Consider the following 22,166-nt stretch of genomic DNA (forward strand, 5'->3'; position numbering starts at 1 on the left):
AGCTAGATATGGGACAAAATTGTAAAGTCGACTAAGATGTACTGAGAGTATAGGGCTGATATGTAATAATGTAGGCAGTTAGTAATAGTAGTCATGTTAAAAAAAAAACCCCAACTAGTTTAAAAACAGTGACTTTCTTTTATTTTGATGTTACATTATGATATCATTTTTTTTAAACTGAAGATTCAGGTTTTCTTCCCGAAACAGAAAATTTAAGGGGGTAAAACCTAAATTTGATTGGCCAAGAAATCGCTGCACTAGTCTGCTGCGCTGTATGGAGTAAACATATATTTGCAAATGGTAGCAAAAAATCAATAAAAACAGACATTATATGCCTTTATCTGCTCTTACCTGTAACCAAACTTGCAGCAGCGGCGGGAGTGCGCTGCAGTACGTCTGTGCATGTTTTTGTGTATTTTTGTGCATCTCTGTGAAAATGAATGAGGGGCTGGACCGGATGTAGGACAGGCCACCTTCAGATGGGTTTGGAGGAAATGTGGGGCTTTAACCGACAAACAATAGAGCTCCTGCAAATCCTATTGCCTCAAGTCATTTTTATTGCGTCTCTGGAAACCGACGGAGTAGGGCAACGTTTGTTGACAGGCTCATTTTACGCCCCCAGAAGGCCAGAAAGCGGCGAAAAAGTGTAACTAAACCCACCGAGTCCCCAGCGAATAATCTTCAGGTAAGGCTGACACTGGCTGCTAACGAGAACTGGCTAACTAGCCTAAGATAATAACGGGTACCTATTAACAAAGGATGGGGGGAAAGTTGGCAGGGATTAGCAGCTAAAGAGTCAATCTAATAGACGCCATCCTGTCGCCAGAAAACATTTTTTAGCCTCGCTGTGTGGATGTTGCTTATATAGCATGCTAGCTTGTACCGTTAGCACCTGTCTTTCCTGTGCCGCTCGGCTCATTTAGTCGAACCAGTGTTCACACATTTACTATCTCTATTGGCAGTAGCTAAGACAGTTGGGGTGGCTTTTTCTTTAATGTCGTCTTCTTCTGAGGGAATTGTGTGTGTGTGTGTGTGTGCGCCTGCAACTTTAACTTCACAGAGCAGCTAGCTTAACGGCCGCAGCCGAGCCATGTGTGACAAAAGATAAGCCGTGTCAGTGGTAGGATTGAAGGGACCTGCTGGCTAGTTGGTCTCTGAGAATCTATCAGCCCAGGCATGCCGCATTTGGTGCATACAGACATCTTAAGCATTTGCATTCAGATACAGTAGGTTGGGCTGCAACACTTTGACACTAAGGTATGATATGCTAGAGTTCATGGTAAACTATGACTGGGTTCATTTTTCGTAGTTAAATGTTGCTATATTGCACCCCCGCTCTGTCACGCTTTACGTCGTATGCGCCAGCTGGCTCAGAGTTGACCTGCGTACAGATCTCGTACGACTCTTGAGGTTACTAAAGTTCATTGAAGTCTGCGGCTGTTTTAACCCGTGCTAACTTTATTCTTGAGCCTCACTTTTAACCAGCTGGACGAGCAGTGCGTGACAGGCAAGTAACTCTCAGCATTTTTATACCAGAACGGGGATTTTTTTTTTCCCTTTTTTAAAATAAACCAGTGTTGATAATGTGACTGCTTGGTGCAAGAGACAGCTTGGTCTCATACTACTAAGAGTAAAACCAGAAGGGCAAAAGGGAAGTCCGTTAATAAAACTTCACTTTTTTATATTAAATATTGAATGGTAAAGTGTGCACCCACTGCTTCACACTGCCATATAGGGCCACTTGTTGGTGTTTATGCATGCCTTTAATTGACCTTGAGAGGAGGATATGTGGACTGGATCACTGCTGCTATTCATTATTTAGTAATTTTACAAGATCAATGAATCCTGTATAAGTCTTGAGCTGCCATTTATATTTTTAAAGAGCAATAGTGCTCCAGGTCTTTAAGTTTTTCTTTGGACATTGACTGCTCCCCCCCTCATTCTCAGTCCAGTCCTTGTACCTGATGATTTTCAGAGAAATGATATTTTTTGTTTTTGCTTTATAAGTCTCTTAACACTGACACAAATCATTTAGGAATGGGGGGGAAAAAAGAGGAACCTAAGGCTGGAGAAGAACCAGTGTTGTTTATTCTACTAAGTTGTTTTGTATAACAATTTTAAATAGTATCTTTAGGCACTTTGTTACTAGAACAAGTTACACTTGTTTAGTTGATTCTACAAAAAATTTGTCAGCATGACCAATGATCCCAAACACGCTGACAATGCAGTAAAAGTGTATCTTCTACAAGCACTAGTGTCATGTTATAGAAATTTTAAAAGAATCACTAGTTCTGCACTAAAATGTAATGGATTTTCTTCCTTTTTAATGGAGGCAATGGTGCTTTTTGTTTAGATGGTGCAGGAGGTGAATGCCAGACTCGATTTGATTTCAGTGTGGGAAAAGGTGGATTTTAAAAAAGGGTAAAAACACTAGTTCCTAGGATTTAAGACAATGGTACAAAGAAAGAAAAGGGAGAAATTCATAAATCCTACCAAAGATAACGACAGTAAGTCAATAAAAGAAGGCTGGGGTAGCTAGGTAAAATATAGCTCTGCCCACTGCTACAGTCAATGCTCAAAAAAACGATATCTCCACATCAGAGTCGTTGGACATCAGATCGGACTTTGTGCTAGGGAGCTGGCAGGTTAATATCCAAAATGGCTGCATCCGGCACATTTACCTGTTAGGTGTATTCTCACTAAAGTTAAAAATAAAATCAGCCTTTTCATAGTTTAAACAGAGTGGGATGCTCAATAAAATAGTGCTACGCTTTTCCCTGCAGCACGCTGTGCAATAAATACTCAAAAAGACAACGGCGGCCGTTACAACTTATGTCTAAAAATTAACACTCGATTCCAGGTACACGACGCCCAGCTGGAAACACTTCACGCAAGTCGAGCTGCCCGAGATTCACAGAATTTACAGAAAATGTTAAATTTTTGTGATTTATATCGTTATCGGACGATAGATGTCTTATATCGGGATATGAGATTTTGGTCATATCGCACAGCCCTATACCTAAAGGCATCGTTGACGTATATATGCTATTAATAATTGAACCAGCTGTTGATCCAAAGTGCAGTGACTTGCTCATTTACAAGTTGTAACCTATTGATCTCCTTTATCTAGTAATCAAGCATAGTATTGGACTTTGAGACATGTGTTAAGACTTTATCTAAGCAGTGTCATCGGGGTGAACAATGTCAAACTTTTGTAGCATTCATTACCTGCATTCAGATTCAGCCTGGTGCATTCATACTCAAACTGTCTAAGAATTTCACATAACTCTCCCTGCTCTTACTAGTTGACCCTCTTTTTGTTAACCTTTGTAGTCTTATACAGAACAGTGAGGGGAGTAGCAGTATAATATTCCCACCTTTAAATGGTCTTGTGTTGAAGGACCTAATGTTTAAATGATCCAAGGCTCTTTACATCAGCCAGCTTTTCACCTAACCTCAGTGATAAACCCATATGTAGAAGCTTTGCATAAAATGTTTGACTAGATTTCCATAATGCTTGCTGTGATTATTGTAATACTGACACCATGCAAAGGTGAGATTGCTTTATTTTCATAGTTTTAAATGGTCCCAGATGGCTACACAGCCAATACACGTTAGTAGGATCATAGTTTTTTTTTTTTTTTTTTTTTTCCCCCCACACATAAACAAACCAGTATAAATATGCTAATATGATCATGAGCTCAACCGGCAGGTTCACATTTGGAGCCACATTTTTGGCAAATACAGCAGGTTGAGTTCACCTTTTAATCTTCCTTGCTGTATTATTATTATTATCATTATTCCAGCATATGCTCTTTCCTGTGCGTGCATGATCATAATTAAAGAAACTAAATGCACTTTAAGTGTTCTTTTACCTGCCAAGAATTACATTTGTCTCTTGTGTAGTAAGTGTTGTGGCTTTAAAACACACTCAGTAGTGCTGTGCAGGGATTTAGAGCTCTTCATGCTTTGAAATATGAATGACCTTCATTGTCCAGCTATCACCATGTATTTTTATCTCCGTTGGTATTTGGCTTTAACACCCGGTGGTAAGACCCTAGAACTGTACTGTAACGTCAACCTACTCGCTTCAGCTATCACTTGACAGTTTATTTATGCCTCTGTCTGCTAGTTTGTCCGGACCACATTAACTGTGTGCAAGTATCCGAAGCCTTTGGTAACTTGCCCGCTAGCCCTGTGTGCTAGCTTTGTGTGGGTGAGTAATGGAGATCTGTAGTAAATCCTTTCCTTACCCAAGGTACTGTCAAGGAAAGAGGATGCTGGCATGGCATATAATATCTCTATATTCAGGTTAGAGTTGCATATGAAATTAATGGGCAACCAGCTTTGACAGGTGGACAGACTTGCCATTGTGTAGACAGAATTGACTAAATGTTTTATTTTATATGAATGCAGTTTACAGAGGTGTTTCATGCTAAGTCTCAGAAAGAAGGATTGTCCATGATATCATTATTTTCACATGACTTGTGATCAACAGGTTTTTAGCTACTGAGCATGTCGCGATGTTAACTGCATCCATCTTTGAAAACTGTCTGTTTTCACTACCAACTTGTTACTGTTAACCGATTCAATAGCCTGAGATTGGTTGTTACAGCAATAAGTTATTGCTGATGTTTCACTGTTTGAAACAACATAAGCAATAGGTGATTATGTGCATTTGTTTGGGGGGGGGGGGGGGACCTGTATCCCCAAGGCATGGCAATAATCTGAACTCTGATTCAGGCTTTGTGGTCATTTGTTACAGATCCCATCAAAGAATTTTGTGCTTCCATCAAAGAATACCCACTAGGGCTGTAATAAATATACTTAACTAGTTGACTGGTTTTATTAAGTGGAATTTCAGTTAATCAAGATTAAATATATATTGATTTGTTTTAACAAAATTACCAAAAAAATACCAGAAAATTCATAGACGTCTGTTAAGTAAGGTAAATCAGACTCGTTGACAAATTGTGGTAACGCAAATAGCCATCCTCTGAAGGGTCCATCTTCAGCCAGTAAAAAACCAATAAGAAAACACGACTAGATATCACATGAAGAGATTTTTCAAGGATATTGCTGATCATTTCTTTGAACCCATCACTTTCATGATGCAAGATGTTAGTAACAAGCAGCTTATGGCAAGGTCAATCACAATACAGTAAATTATGATTGGTTACTTTAGCGTAACAATGCTATTCTCTTTACTTCACTATGGTTGGGCAGAGACTAGGCCTTCTCTTTGTTAATGTTAATTGAATGTGACATATCCAGGGTACCCATAGCCTGCTAATCAGCACTAATCTGATACACTGGATTAGAGGATGGGAATGCTTGTAAGACACTGCAAACAGTATGTGTGACTCCTTCCTTTCTGAAGTGAGCTGTCTGTCTTTCTAGACTTCCTTCTGATATTATTTAGCCAAATCTGATAACAATTCATTGAGGTGTTTACTTTATGCTGATTTAAATGAAGATTTATGCTTTTTAATAACTCTCGAGTTCATGGGCGAGTTCATTGGTCCCTGGTAAACTCGTGTGCTGATTAGGTAGTTCCTCCTACAGGTTCTTGGGATCTGACTGTGTTCTCGCTGTCATCATCATAATCTCCCTCTTCCCTTCTGTGGGATTATTATGGCGACAAAGCAGGGCAGCTTGTGACTATCCTCTGCTATCTGCAGGCCTTTTCTTTGTTTTGTTTTTAGTATATATTTTTTCTGGCTGTGAACTGGTGGAATACCAGAAGCCAAAATGCTGAACCAGAGTGCTGTCATGATCTTCACTGGGATCTGTGGGGCGATGGTGTTCATGGCAATGGCCTACTATGTCTACTGGTAAGTTGAATGTGAGACAAGCGTTGTGTCCTGTTTCCCCAGCATATTAAGACGTTAATATGCTGCAATGGTACAACTTAATATGCATCCTACCATTTTTAGGTATATTTTCATGACCGCCAAAAAGGTTTTGGCCTTCCACCAAATATTGAATATTGTTAGCAAATGTGGGGCTTTTTTTCCTTAAGCTTAAAATGTTTATCAGATAGCCAAAAAATAACAGGCAGTGCACAGACTTCTGTCAGGTCAGATTACTTGTGGTTACTTCACCCACCATAGGCAAATTTAGTGCCAGGAAAACCCCAGGTGTTTGCTAGAGACTAGTAGCTGTTGAAGTCCAGCCTAGGCATCATTCGGCTGTTCCCTGCTGTAAGTGGAGCGCAGACGTTTGAAAGCCAAAGTAAGTTTTTATAATTAAAATGCTTTGATAGAGGAGCAGTTCCTGCCAAGATGTGGTTGAACTTTTCCATAATTTAACTAGTGTCTCTAAATGTACATTTCTCATTTTAAAAACTTATAGCAAGCAGCTGGTATAGAAGTTATATTCAGGTAATGTAGAGCAGCAGCAGCTGTCCAGCCTTAAGCAGCTTTAACACAGTCAGCAGTACTAATCTTTCCTTCAGGTTGTGTGGGCTTACAGGTGGGCCCATTACCTTCAGGGAGCTGGACATCCACCAGCTGTTTTTCCTCTATTTTTCTGGATGTCTTGTATGACAGACCAACTTCAATTTCCAGAGTATTTCTATGTTAGTATGTTTGGTTTTTGCACAACAACGTTTTGTTTGACTTAAATCTATGTTGGTGTTTTAAGCTCAGTATTGTTGAGATTCTCATCCTATTGAGGGAAAGGGTGAATGTGAGCATTAACCCTTTAAGACCTACCATAGAACCAAGGCTGCCAGAGCTTGCTTTATATTTTTACATGCTGTAGTGCCATTTTTGGGAGCATTTCAAGTTGCTATACATCAATACAACTGTTATAGCCCAAATTTTAATAATATGTATGCATTAAGTCCATAGTAACTACATAAATTGCAAAAAAAAAGTGCAATAAACTACAAAAAAATTGAAAATCGTTTTCGGTTTTTTTTTTTTTTTTTTTTCTTACATATATTTCTACTTGGAGAAATTTAAGAGGTTTATCCCTCAAAACTTTAATACAAAAAAGTTGCAAGAAATAGTTTACAACAACAAGAAATTTATTTTGAGTGTCTTCATAGTTTTATTTTTGAGATACACCAATTTTTATATACTACAGAAAAAACGAAAAACAATCCTATGATGCAAATTTGCAAAGAAAACAGCATGTGCATCAAAATAAACTATTTTAAGCAGTGCAGTTCGAGTTGTAAGCATCCCAGCAACTATTCAGAAAAGCATAAAGTCAAACATGACTTATAAAAACACCAGTATAGGCTTTTAAGGCCTACAAGTAAAAAACTACATTTTCCACGAAAATGACATCACTTCCGGTTTCGGGCAGGTAATGGCGGACATGCGATCGTTCGCACTGACGTCTATTTCAATGTGGGAAGTGCTACGAACAGCTGATTGGATAAGCAAAGCGTGTTTCTGGAACATTATGTTTTTGTTCCTGCAAGCTCTTTTTATGCAATTTTTGCAAAGCTATATGTGGAAGGAAACCGTGACCTAGGACAAGCTGATGGCATAAGATGCAAGTACAACTCCTCCGGTTTCATATGCAAAAAAAAAATAAATTATTGCGCTAGCTCAGCGGTCCCCAACCTTTTTTGCGCCACGGACCGGTTTATGCCCGACAATATTTTCACAGACCGGCCTTTAAGGTATCGTGGATAAATACAACAAAATAAAACTAGTACCGGTAACCGAAAAAAGAAGACCCAGGAAAACAGAGTTAACCATAAAAACGATAACAAAATAAAAGGGTTTAAAGGGTTAAAGCAGTAGTCTTAACACTGAACTACTTACCTAAATAGCTGACATCGAACACTGATCCAATCAGGCACTTGGCCGGCTCACCTGACAGAATGAGTTGCCTTGCCATGGTTTTATTGCAGTACCAATACATTACAGTAGCCAACAGGAAAAAAAGTCCAAATAGAGTGAACATATATGTTGTAGAGGACTCGAAGTCATCCTGTCTGTAATGCCTGATTTAGACTTCAGGCCTTTTATAGAACCTACGATGTAACCTATGTGGCTGATGTTAATTACCTTGTGGCGGTGTCTCGGCGTTTAACATCCAGTGCTAGCTGTGATAGATAAATAAATAAATGTGACTTTCTCTTTCAAATGTATTTGTCTCAAATGTTTCCACTTCTTTATACATTGTTTCACATCCGTTCCACTACTTTTAGCAATCTCCCTCCAAGAATCATGCTGACCTTTGTGGTCTTATATTGATGCCATGATTATTATACTGTATATAGACATTTTCACCAATTAATGTAAATCTGCAGTGCAAAAATAGCTAGAAATGTACAGAATGAATTGTGGTTCCGCTCACAAAAGTGAGCTGTGTTGATCTAACTTGTAGTTACATTTCCAGTGAGGTGCACGTCATCTGTAGATTTCTCACTGAATACAGCCTTAGAAGACCAGGTTTCTTACCACAGAACACCGTATGATCATTGTGTTGTTTGAAAAATAAAGTTCACTGCACAAAGATGTTTGAAAAAAATGTAGAAACCATTTACTGTGTCAAGAGTACATGTCTTGTTTACTGGCATGTTTCAAGTCATCTCCTTAACATATTTGTAGAAGGTAAGTTAGATTTTTAGTGATGATCAAGGCTATACAAGTTTATAACATTTAATGCAGTTTAAAAAAGTCTCCCTTAAACCATCTTTGAACATTTAACTGGAACAAAATTAAAATAACACAATAGAAAAACACTTAGTGGCTACCAATGTTAAACCAATTAATTGGCTCCATAAAAATGTTAAATAAAAACTGCATGGAAGTGAATGTGTAAATTATACAGTTTCACATGTTTAGCTTTAAAAAGATCTGCTTATGAGAAAAAGTTAGGGAGTAATAATAATGGATTGCATTTATATAGCGCTTTTCGGGACCCCTCAAAGCGCTTTACAATTCCACTATTCATTCACTCTCACATTCATACACTGGTGGAGGCGAGCTACAGTTGTAGCCACAGCTGCCCTGGGGCAGACTGACAGAAGCGAGGCTGCCATGTCGCGCCATCGGCCCCTCTGGCCAACACCAGTAGGCGGTAGGTGAAGTGTCTTGCCCAAGGACACAACGACCGAGACTGTCCGAGCCGGGGCTCAAACCGGCAACCTTCCGATTACAAGACGAACACCCAACTCTTGAGCCACGATTGCCCCATGAGTTTCCTTTTCTTTTTTTTCTTTTTTTCTTTTTTTTTGGCCAGTTAATTCTTAAATGTGCTGTGTGTCTTTTGATTGCTGGTGTGTAAAATTGAGTTTGTCCTGTGAATCATGGCCGCGAGTTGGAGTTGAGTGAAAGTTTGAGGTGACTCAGTTTGATTCCAGCGCTGCACGGGGAACATATGCTGTGTGTGGAGTAAAACTGGGACAAAGTTCATGATGTGTGTAGAAGTAACTCGCCTGAGCTAACATGCACACACACTCATAGTCGCTGCGGGTTGCCAACGCAAATTAAGGTTGGGGAACTTCTCCCATCGGCAGCTTGTGGCCAAACATTACACTCAGCTGCTATCAGTGTGCAAAGTTAAATCTTCCAAGAAAAGGTTAAGGCGTTTAGCTGTAAAAACATTAACAAAAGTCTCACTGATTTGGCTTGTAAACCTAGGTTTTTTGTTTTGTTTTGTTTTTTAACATGGACTCACTATTTTACATAAAAAAACACTGTGCTTTCATTTGTTCAATTATAAAATTAGCAGTTAGAAGTTAAAACAGAGAAATAAAAATAATCGTATAAAAATCCTCTTTCGTGCTTCTAATTTGACTGACAGTCACAGGTAAGGTATAAACTTCAAGCTTGAATTGCAGTTTATCAGTAAGCCTATTATAGACTACTTGTGTAGTTGCTATTAATGCTTCGTGGCGACTTATTCTGGACTTCCTCATTAACCACAGTGTTTCTTAACCCATCTCAGCCATAAGACAAATATGCAGTATTTAACTTCACCCTCCCTATCATGCTGTATGCATGACCAAAGGTCACATCTGTAACATAATGCAGAGTTAGTGCATGCTTGGAAAAGTTTAGGGTGATTTCATGTCCAGAGATTTGTAAACACGTTTATGTTGATGGTCTGATGGGACTGAACCAAACTTCTGCAGGTGTGCATTTAAGATTTAATTTTCTTTACACCCAGACTGCTAAATTGATATATATGGTTGCAGTGTGTGAGATAGTGAGTACACCAGATAAGACTTGTTGCCTACACACTGTAATCTAGGTTTGTGTCCGCAATATGGTTGTATGAAAAACTGGTTGGATTGCTCTTCACTGTGATGGTCGTTGAAGAAGTCTGTTGCAGTCTTGGAAAAGGGCTAATGCAGTAGATTGGGTTACTTCATAATTTTGCCTCTTTTAGTACAGTTGTATAATTTGTTGTAATTGATAAAGTACTCAATTTAGAATATAGTTTGTTAGCCCTCTTAACTGATTCACACATTGTCTTCAGTCTACGTTATTTGTGAAGGATGGGTACTGGTTACTAGAGATGGACCGATCCGATATTGCATATCGGTATCGGTCCTATACTGACGTAAATGACTGGATCGGATATCGGAGAGAAATTTAAAAAATGTAATCCGATCCATTAAATATCAAAAAAGCACCTCACAAAACTTGCGACATGGCGTAACTCAGCTCATAACCGTAGCACGTAGGAGCAGTGTGCTCACGTGATAGAGCGGCTGTGTGTATTTGGAGGCTCTCTACCAAACCAGCATATCATCTCCGAGGAAGTTATCCCAGAGAGAAGTAAAGCAAGTGTGTAAGTTCATCTCTGAATGTCTGTAAAGCATTCCCGCGTTAAGCTTAACAACCGATATATGGAGCGACTGCCTCTCTCTCCCTCCCTCTCCTGCTGCTACTTCAATCACGAAACTGATTAATGATCAGCTGATCGGCTTTTCTGTCGCGAGTCCGTCTGTCTTTGTTTTTGGCCCACTTTGCACCAGAAAGAGGAAACCAGCGGCTGAATAACAGCAGCACGTTTAAGCTTGATAATCTGTTGTTAGAATTTATTTAATATAACTTTCTACACCAGGATCTTTTTCTATGTAGCTGACGGCTGGTAACTGTGCAGGGGCGGATCTAGCAAAGTTTGTGTCTAGCTTTTACTAAATAATTATCTGAATCTTAAACCAAAGTTTTAATCTGATGTAAAATATATAGAAGTCCATTACTGTATATAGTAACTGTTAAGTCTAATATACCCTAGTAAGCTAGTACTTTTTCCTTTGGGAAGACACCACCTGTGCAGTCTGCAAAGATGTTGAATCTATTTAATTATTCTCGAAAAATAATTTATTTCTGTGCATTTTTTTTTTTTTTTTTTTTTCACGCTGCATCAAATTAAAGTTGATTAAGTCGATTAAGCATCATGAGGTGGGGGGTGGTTCCCTATTTTATTTTATTTTATTTTATTTTTTTGCTGGGAAGTTGCAACCCTATTAGTTAGGTTGCTTAATATTTCTGCTAAGTACTCTTTAAAATACCAGAATAGGAAGGATGGAGTAGGTTTAAGTTTATTAGATTGATCAGTATTGCTGAACTATGAAATATTTTGGGTGCAGTGTATTTTTTTACATACAGGTATAACAGAATAGCTTTAGTGTTGTTTATTTAAACTTGAGTATGAACTTATACAAAATGCAGCAAGATATAAAAAAAAAAAAAACTGTTTTATTGATTAAAAAAACACTATCAGATTCATATCGGTATCGGCCGATATCCAAATTTATGATATCGGTATAGGGCATAAAGTGTTATCTCTACTGATGTCTCTACTGGTTACACATGCTTTGTATATTTAATGGGAACAAGAAACAAGTCGTTTCGGATAACATGTTGAAGACTGTGGTTGAAGACTGTTGTCATTTGGACGCTCACCAAGCACACAGTGTTTTCTTGTCCCTTGTTCAGCATGCAGGCAGACAGTACACGGCTTCCCTTTTTGCTTGTTTTCTGACACAGTTATGTTAGTTTATGCAGTTGAAAACTCATGTGGATGTTGCTGGCACAAATAGTTATGTTTGTGAAAAACAACTTTAGTTTTGATAATGAGAAGAGTTTTACTTTTACTGCTGAATTAATTCTTTCAAGTTCACTACTTGATTCCTGATTAACTTCAGTTATACACTGAAATTATTTATTCAATTATTTTCCATTGTATCTTTAGAAAGTTTTTTTAGTTTTATTTGGTTCTATATGTTTACATTTAATTTAACTTGGCTTATATGAGGTAGCACTGGAGGTAGAGGATTGCAAGGTTGGTGGTTTGATCTCTGCTCCAGTCTGCATGCCAAATATCCTTGTGCAAGATACTAACCCTAAGTTGCTCTCAGAGTGTGACTGTGTGAATGTTAGAAAGCACAAAAGTGCTTGTGTGACTAGGTGAATGAGGCAAGTTGTGTAAAGCGCTTTAAGTGCTCAGAGTAGAAAAGCACTATGTAAGAGAACAACATCTGGTAGCACACAGATTAATGTATTTACATCTTCTGTGAATAATACTGAGTTCAATTCATTTTAATCAACTGGTTATGTGTATTCATAAAGACTTGCATACAGCAGCTCAGAGCTAACTATCGTGCCCTAACCTCAGGGCAATCAGATGTTCCCACTTCATCTACTGAAGGAAAATGGAGAAGCTACAAGAAAATTACAAGCCCAGACAGGACTCAGTAACCCGGGTCTCTGTGTGGGCTTCTGGCTCGTAAACTTAAATTATGTTCAAGGTTGATGATGTCTTCAAAATGCTGACTACTTTATCATTTTTATTTGATTCACCATAGAAGAAGAGATTTGAAGCTGTCAGTTCAGTTTTATTTGTTTAAAACATTTTTTAAGATGTTCTCTGTTGAAATATTTGTTTTGCATTTAAGGTTCCTGTCTAAAACTTTGAAATTTGAGGGCTATGCAGCTTTGTACTCCTGTGACTATTGCTGAAAATTCATCCATGATGATGATGATGATATCAGCTCATCTTTGACATCAATTATGTATGAATAGTGACACGTTACTTTGCAAGACTTGTCCTAAAGTGGTTCACATGCATATTGGCATACTGTGCAAGCTCTGAGATACATACATCCACGTAGATGCAATTTTTGAAGCTACATTCAGTGTCGAAACTTGTCTGTAAATACCCGGGTTGGTCAGCCAGGTTTCATAGCCTTCCCCTTTTGATTCGCCTTTCACCCACACTGAAGAACAATATCTGTCTCTGGCCTCCTTATGTTATTAGCTAAAATAATTCATCCTGTTTGAAACGGGCATTATACATTTATTAAATTCTGCTGTAATGGCTCTGCAGTCTAGTCCGACTCCCATCACTGTTGCCTGAGCCTATCCTCTGCTGTTGTTCACAGGTCTGTGGTGCTGGCAGAAGGGCCGTGTAAACGGGGCTTGTAAAAGGACTCCACCGTGGTAAGAGTCACTGTTGCCCTTTTGAACATCTTAAAGCATGTTTGCCTGAGGATCACCTGACACAAACACCTGATAACCTTGTGTTTACACTGATCTGTTCCTTATTTAGTACCCTGCATGTCTTTTTTCCTTTTGCACTCACTGTGCTCACCTTCTTTTTCTGCTCCCTCCTCAGGTTGGTCGTAGTGTATAGAGAGGAGCCCACTCAGCCCTCCAGGCTCCTCAGCCATGGCTCTGCTGGCCTACCTGAAGAGCCTGTTCATCTTGCAGTTGCTGATGGGCTTTGTGTTTGTGGTGAGCGGCCTCATTATAAACTTCATTCAGCTGTGCACCTGCATCCTCTGGCCGATCAACAGGCAGCTCTATCGCAGAATCAACTGCCGGCTCTCCTACTCCCTCTGGAGCCGTGAGTATAGATGATTCTCATGTGTTGCTGCAGGTTTATGTAGAAATGCTAATTGTCTTTTAAATATGTAAACAAGAAAAGGTGTCAAGTGTCGATTCTGAAATTCACAGATTGCAAATAATTACAAATCTGGCAATGGTGTCACATACAATGAGCTGTGTTTGGGCCATCTGTTGGATATTATGCTGTCTACATAGAAAGGGTTTCAGCTGCATTTTCCACTTGAATGTTTGAAACACTTTCTGTGTAGAAGGGCTTTATATTCAGTCTCCTTTTAGCTAAATTAAATGAGTCCTAAGCAGCTACAGCCTCCACAATTTTCACCAGTTACTCATTAAAATTGTCTGTCAGCTGCTTTCTAGAGTCAGCTTTTTGCTGTTAATGACTTCAGCTGCTTTTATTAACCCTATGACAGACATTAAATGTGCTCCAGAGTAATTATCTAAAATTACACGAATCCTAAACGCACAAAGATTTGCTGATAATTCTCTGCAGTGTTGGTAGACTGTTTTGAGGGATTAATATAAATATAATGTAACACAAATATACTTCCATTTAGTACATTGTGTATGGTTTACACTGAAAATGCTCCAAGTGATGAATTTTCTCCTCTAACTTTCTAATGTTCCTGCTGCATCATCGTCACTGTGCAGAGCTGGTGATGCTGCTGGAGTGGTGGTCGGGCACAGAATGCACCCTATACACCGATCAGGCTACGGTGGACAAGTTTGGCAAGGAGCATGTCATCATCATCCTCAACCACAACTTTGAGATTGACTTTCTGTGTGGATGGACCATGTGTGAAAGATATGGCGTTTTAGGGGTCAGTTGAGCACCACACTTTAAATGATTAACATTTATCAACAGTATTTGCTTTTTTCTTAAGAGTGAAGTCAGAGTTGTATAAAAATGTCTTTCCTCTTTCTTTAGAGTTCAAAAGTGCTAGCCAAACATGAGCTCCTGAAGGTCCCTCTAATTGGCTGGACGTGGTACTTTCTAGAAATTGTTTTCTGCAAAAGAAAGTGGGAAGAGGACCGAAACACTGTCTTCAAAGGCCTAGACAGGCTCAAAGACTATCCTGAATATATGTGGGTAGGTACAGTCACAGTTTGTCTGTCGCCTGGACTGTGGTTTAGGTGTAAAAGTTCATCTTACAGACAACTACTTGTCTCAATTGCAACCCAGTTGCTCAATCAAGATTGTGAAATATCCTCTTCAAGATACATAAGTGTTGTGATTCTAACAGTTCAGACAAGGTTGTAAATTCTTTTAAGTTAAACCAGTCGTTGCATCAACTGTCACCTGCAAATTGAGTAATCACTGCACAGCCAAACTAAGATAAGATGGAACATACATAACAAAACATTTCTAGACTTTTAAAGGGAATGATCTATAATCTATCTGATGCTGTAGTTTCTGCCCTTTGCCCCAGTTTCTCTTCCTACTGAATTTATCTTGGCAGTGATACACGAATAGTTCTGAGTACAGCAGCGTTATTTGAAGGGCCTCAACATGAGTTTGTATGTTTGTTTGTTTTCTGTCAGACATCATGAACACAAGTATCCACTGTGCGTAAACAGACTGAATAGACATTCATTATGCTTCAGACCACAAATGCCTCTTTTGTCTTTAAAATAAATAAATAAAACGTACATTTTCTCTACATCCATCACGTTTTACCTGGTGACAGCTTAGGCCTAGAGTAAAAAGCAGGATTTGGGTTTAGCAAGGAATTCCACGTTGGTTTTTTTTTTTTGTTGGTTTTTTTTCGTATTTCCATGGTTTGGGTGGTTTTGGTAAATGCAGAAGGTCCTGCTTGTGCAGAGCCACTCTGTGGCTTCCCTAACGACCACAAATTAGCGATACAGTTGAGGAAACAAATGCCTTCCTTGTTTCATCTTCAAATTACTTTTGTTGTTCGATATGGCTTTGTATAGCTACATAATACTTGGTGATGTGAAATAAGATTTGCAAATCAGCCAATAAGTATTAATTATCTTTGTTTTTTTTTACCTGGCTCTTCACACCGTTTAACACTGTCAGGGTTGTAGCTGAAAGAAAATTGTCTTACACAATATAGTAATTCCAGTCGGATCTGCGCCTGCCTTCATTAAGGAGGAATGCTAATGACAAGTCTATAAACTTGTAAAGATCTAATGTTTTCAACTGCATCTACTGTAATACTGGCTGCAGTAACATAGCTGCACCTTGCTGTTAGCTATGATGATTATCTTGTGCCAAAAACTGCACGTTTTTAATGGACAGATTCAGAAAACCCAGACTGACACAACAAGTTGATGGCACAAACGGGTATCCTGAGTTGACTGTATTTTAGCGTACTGTTAAATTGAGTTGACCTTGATTTGTACTCCAGCTAACAGAAGTAGGGTAGTGGATGGGTCAGGATAAGAGGTCACCTTAAGCTGGAGATTTTTTTTTTTTTAATTTTGGTGTGTGTGTGTGTGTGTGTGTGTGTGTGTGTGTGTGTGTGTGTGTGTGTGTGTGTGTGTGTGTGTGTGTGTTAACACAACTCTTCCTCCTTTCTCTCTGCAGTTTCTGCTGTACTGCGAGGGCACCCGCTTTACAGAGAAAAAGCACCAAATCAGTATGCAGGTTGCAGAGAGTAAAGGCCTGCCCATACTCAAATATCACCTATTACCCCGAACCAAAGGATTCACCACCACACTGCAGTGTCTTAAGGGCACAGGTGGCATTCACGCGCAAGTCACACAAAAACTATGTTCAGAGCATTTCTTTTATTTTGTATTTTGCTTACAGCCTGCTCTTCTTTCTCTCAACAGTAACTGCTGTGTATGATGTGACTCTGAATTTCAAAGACAACCAGACTCCCACCCTCCTGGGCATTGTCAATGGCAAGAAGTACAAAGCTGATATGTCTGTAAGGTAAGCACCGCTGATGCCCGCTCTCTACTTTTGAACAATCACTTTTTGTAATATGGCACTGCACGCTCAGCTGTTTCTTCAAGTAAACTAGAATAAATGAGTTTTAAGCATTTTGGCCTCCTCCCAACTGCATTTTGTCCTGTAATAATCAAAGAGGCACTGAGACTGGCTAGACTCCAGGACATTAGCTTTAATGGCCAGGGTGCTCCCCTGAGCTCGGAGCTTGTTATAGACAGACAGATTGGAGCACTAGTGTGATTTTACTTAAATAAAGCTGAAAGCAGGAGGGTGGTGGACACTTTGTTTTTAGTTTCAAGGTCAGGTTGACTGAAGACGGGTAAAAATACTGTTTTAGTGACCTGAAATCACTTAGTATGATAATGTTCATGTATCAGAGGGAATTGTGTTTGGGAAGAGGGAGGCACCTGGTGGCAAGAAGCTGCTACTACAGACCAAATGTCTTTGAGTTTTTTTCTCTCTTTCGTGTGTGTGTGCGTGCGTGCGTGCGTGCGTGCGTGCGTGCAAACTGCTCAGCAGATATGTTTACATTTTTGAATTAACCTGATGGGGTTGTTTAAAAAGTGCCTGAGTGCTGTTTATGTGAATTTATCTCGACAGTGATTATTTTGGTGTGGCTGGCTATGATTGTGGTTTGCTTTTTGTTGTGCTGAATGTGTAGTGGCCTTCAGACACACATTAGCTGCCTGTCATTCCATCAACCAGAATCACGAGCAAAATAATTAACAGGTGGAAAAGGAACAAAACTGGAAAACAAACACATTTTTTGTGCCATTAATAATCTAATGCATCTTTCCAATGAAACCTGATGGACTATAAAGGTCACAGCAATCTACATATTTTTATCTCCTGCTTCTCTATTTCAGTTCAATTTAATACTTTTTGCTTTGTCCATTCCTCCGCAAAATGCTGCGTAAATTAGCAAGGTCTTTTTGAAGTGGTCGACTCTAGCTGCAGGATATCGTCTCATTCATAACTTTATTCATTATTTGCCTGTTTCCAAATATTGAGACACTGAAGGTAAACTGTATCTGCTTCCAATGGTTATTTGCTGTTTTACATCCAGGCGGTTTTCTGTGGAGGATATACCAGACGATGAGCAGGAGTGTGCCAACTGGCTACACAAGCTGTACCAGGAGAAGGTAATCTCACATTAAAGACTCCTAAAATGCCAGATCACTGTTAATTTGGGTTAACAGCTTTGTTGTTTGGGGGATATGGGGGAAGGGGGGGGGGGGGGGGGTTAGTACCCAGTGTCATGGAAATTTTCCTTCCACTTCCCATTGTTGCTGAAAGAATTCACTGACAAGTTTTTTATTTTTGTTGTTTTTTTTTTCTCTCTAATTTGATATCAAGCCCAATCTATTTTCCCTCCCAAACATTACCAACTCTTGAACTTGTTAACGTCATTAAGCTACAGGAGGTACACTCAGACACCATAACCTGTGGATACTGAGCAGGTGACAAATTAAAGGATAAACTAAAGTATCTTAATTAGGTGTTGGGTCATGAGAACTCATCTCAGAGTGTGGTAAATTCCTTCCTTCCAAGAGACGTTACCTCAGTAGGTGTTTTGAAGATCGTGGTGGAAAACTGCTCTATTACTTTGTATGTCAAAAACACAGTTTGTGACTCTGAAGGCCACATAACTGAAGCCCTGTTTACACTCAAAACCATTCATTATCCCATAATTTTGCCTGTTGATAGTATTGCTATCCTGAAAAAGACGTTTCTTATGCAGGATGTGAAAATAAAGGTGGTGACGACCATTAGAACTATGTACCATATCAACACACTGCCCCCCACAGCATGACTAGGGTCAATTTGTTTTTTTTATTTTCTCCTAGAATTCATATCCTGATCTTTATTTTATTTTTAATCAGATGTCAAATTTATCAGCAAATCCTGTCGTTTCAAATCAAATTAAGCACAAAGGTAACCACTATCTTTCCCAACTCCCAGGATGCTTTACAGGAAATGTACAATAAGGAAGGCAAGTTCCCGGGACCCACAATTATCCCACCGCGCAGGCTGTGGACGCTGCTCAACTTCCTGTTTTGGGCAACACTGCTGCTTTCACCACTCATCAATTTTGCCTGCGGAGTGGTCGTCAGTGGCTCCCCTCTCCTCATTATTGGCTTTATACTCTTCCTCATCGTAGGTAGGTCAAACCTTACCTTTTAGACAGTTTGGTGCTCATGTCCTGTTAGTGTTTTGCACTTTTCAAGGTTCTTTTTTGGCACTAATTGTACTTGCAAAAAGAGTAAAGTCTGAGTTCTTTAGCTCCTGTGGTTTTGGGTATTTGACTGTTTTGAAGTTGGTCAGTCATGGATGTATAATTCAACCAGTCACCTGCCCAGAATGAAAACTGATGTAGCTTGTTTCATTTAAAGCTCGTGAGGTTTTTTCCTGACCTGTTGTGTCCCCCCCCCTTCTCCTTTGTTCTCTCTGCAGCCTCTATAGCGATCCGCCGCCTCATAGGGGTCACTGAGGTGAAGAAAACAGGTTCCAGTTACGGCAACCAAGAGGCCAAGAAACAAAACTAAAGTGTCACTCCCTCCTGTGAATGGCCGTTTCTGTTGGCCACCCTGCGGTGTCTCACCCCATCCCAACTCCATTCTCCTCCTACTGTCGAGTCAGTTGGTAGGCTGGGGAGGAGTCCCAGCTGTGAAAACATTATAGAAGCCAGACCTAACATTTCTAGTGGCACTAGAGTGAGGGAGTATAGAGGGTCTGGGGTCCAAGTTCTCTGGTGTATCACAGATTATAACGAGGGGGAGATGCAGCACTGTATTCTCCTGCATCTTTCTAAATCCAGTTAGCCACCACCTCCCCCTCAATCCAGATCCCATTAAATCTCAGTAACACCCAACATTAAGCTTCTAACATGTCTGAGCTCACATGAACTACCACTTCCTACCTCGTTTCCCTGTCACAGTCATCAGCCAATGGGTAGTGGGTGACACGCTGTTTCTTTTTTGTCCACAGAACACGAGTCGATACATATTTCTAATCTCTAACCTCCATCCCAGCGGAGGCGCATTTCCACAACAGCAGTGTGTAACATACAGGACGTCTCCCTCCCTTTTCTCACTGAGTGGGACTTGTAATGGGAATCGGTGCCTTGAGGCCCAGCCTGGTTTTCCTTAACAGGGTCAACTTCACCCAAAATCATGCAGAATTGACCAGTTTTAGCTGTATATAGCCAGCCACATACTTAAGGTTCTTATATGCCTTTGAGCACAACTATACCAGTACAGTGAAGGTGAAAAAGTTGTTTTTTTCCCCCCTCTTGTAATTTGTAATTATTTTGACACAAACAATGCGATACAGTTCACCTTGATTGTACTGGGATAGCAACAGACGTGCGTGGGCGGAGAATCAAAATTCCACATCATTTTTAGTGGTGTACATGTGGTAAAATCACTGTTCCATCTTACTGCTGTGATTATGATGGTCTGACCCCTTTTACATCCTGGTTTGGAAAGGCTGGTGTCAAACTTACATCAAGGGCTCTGAATGTGAAAACCGTCCTTATCAAGGATACCTACCATCTGTTACAGGTCTCATTTGTACCCCTCAGAACCCAAACCCACAGACACTTTTCAGTTTTTGTTTTCTGTCTTTTTACATTTACTAGCTTGCATACATGTTCTCATTCATTTTCAATTGACCTCCTAAATGTGATGTTAATTGAACCAAACACTGGCAAGGTTCAACATGCCACCCACGCCGATTACCAGTCATGACTCACCTGTCAGTGGAGCCAGAATCCAGGAAAAGGTCACCAACATGTAGCCACACATCTGAAAGCATATTGATTTGCTCTCCTGATATTTAGACTGTAGTATTGATATTTTAACCTTTGCCTTAAGTCAGGCTTGCTCAGGCAAGGGATTGCTTATCCGCCACCCCTTTAAAACAAGCACCAACATCTCACTTGCGTCTCCACCCTCTCTCCCTCCCTCCATTACAGTGATGCATGGTGGAGCAGCATGCATTTGTTTGGTTTGATCCCCCAAACTGAGTAAACAACTTACAGTCCAGTTTTCGTTTTTTTTGTTTGGTTTTTTTTTTAAAGGCATCCTGTGTACATCAGTTAAAGACAGCTGCTTAAGCACATACAGTTCTGGATTTTAGCATCCCAAACATGACTGCTTGTAGTTATATCTCAGATTATCTTTTGGCTGCTACAGTACAATACAGTTTTTGAGCCATGTTTCGAGGTCCAACATAAAAGCTAATGGTAGAAAAAGATGGGGAGGGGGTATTTTTATGTTGTGTGCTCTCCTTACCTTCCCGTGCCACATGTAGTGTTTATCCTACTTTTTTTTTTTTTTTTTTTTTTTCATAATCATAATGTCTCAGCAGCTAAATGTCCTATACCTCCCTTTTTCTTTAGTTAACTACAGATTTCATGCAAGCCTTAATTAGTGCTGCTTATGTTTTTGTGTGAAAACATAGACGCTAACCGCTGTGGTAGTGAAGGACTGAAAGTTTTTGTTTAAGTACATAAACATATGTACTAGTAGAGCTGGGAGGTTGGCATGGATGTAATCAGCTCTTGTGAGGAAACCTGTTTTTAATTAATCCACATTTGTACACAGAGATACTTTGAGATTACTTTAAATATTTGTAAAAGCTTTAGGATCCTCACTTGTCTCTTCTATTTTCCATCAAATCAAAACCAACAACCGGATAGAAATTCAGCCCATCAAATCCTCTTATTTAGTATGAATCAGTTTCTTAAGCAGAAGACGCTGCTGAGAAGTGCAAACCAGTATTTGCAAAAACGTTTAACACTGGATGCTTTTTTTTTTTTATTATTCAGTAAAGAAATATTACAAATGTCTTTTCTTCCCTCCCCATTTTCTTAATTCCTAAATGCGATCAAATGTGACGTTAAAATTTACAACACTAGATTAGCTGCACGATTTTCTGAAATCTCAAAGATAATCCAGTTAGTGGAACCTCTCGCCTCAGCTTTTGTTTTGTTTTCTACAGCTGTTTTTATGTTTTCTTCAATTTTAAACACTTGAGAATATTAAAGAATTTGATCACAAAGCAACTCCTACTCCTTTGACTTATTTGGATTTGTGAGTTTCTCTGTGCATGCAGCACTTCAGGTGAAAGGAACTCAGTTTTGACACCATAGACGACGGGAGGGGTCCACTAGAGTCAACACAGGGATCTGATTTAACCATTTCCACCTTCCATCACTTCTCCATAAGAACTTTCACACAGGCATCCATCCACCGTAATTCATCATAACACATCCACAATTTTCATTTGACATGCAGTATTAAGTCACAAGTGTGACATAATGTGAGGACTGTGTAAACTGAACATATGTATATAACACAAATGATGAATGTCATGCTCACCTTTAGATATTGTAGAGATGTATTTAGCTG

General features: G+C 39.5%; 1 protein-coding gene across 2 annotated transcripts; it reads left to right on the plus strand.

Moving 5' to 3' along the window:
• The first annotated feature begins 444 nt into the window (after positions 1–444).
• agpat3 (1-acylglycerol-3-phosphate O-acyltransferase 3) lies at positions 445–21,820 on the plus strand. 2 transcript variants are annotated; one of them, XM_082508642.1, is made up of 10 exons: positions 445–685; positions 13,367–13,424; positions 13,600–13,830; positions 14,484–14,653; positions 14,761–14,922; positions 16,384–16,537; positions 16,632–16,734; positions 17,819–17,894; positions 18,715–18,913; positions 19,207–21,820. In XM_082508642.1, exons 3-10 carry the CDS (start codon positions 13,653–13,655, stop codon positions 19,296–19,298), a joined length of 1,134 nt encoding a protein of 377 aa, XP_082364768.1. In that variant the 5' UTR covers positions 445–685; positions 13,367–13,424; positions 13,600–13,652; the 3' UTR covers positions 19,299–21,820. The 2 variants fall into 2 exon arrangements, with proteins under 2 accessions (XP_082364768.1, XP_082364767.1); XM_082508641.1 differs by lacking the exon at positions 445–685 and adding an exon at positions 5,342–5,834.
• The last annotated feature ends 346 nt before the right edge of the window (positions 21,821–22,166 follow it).

This window comes from Aulonocara stuartgranti (assembly GCF_965226115.1).
Source record: "Aulonocara stuartgranti genome assembly, chromosome: 16".
Taxonomy (NCBI): Eukaryota; Metazoa; Chordata; class Actinopteri; order Cichliformes; family Cichlidae; genus Aulonocara; species Aulonocara stuartgranti.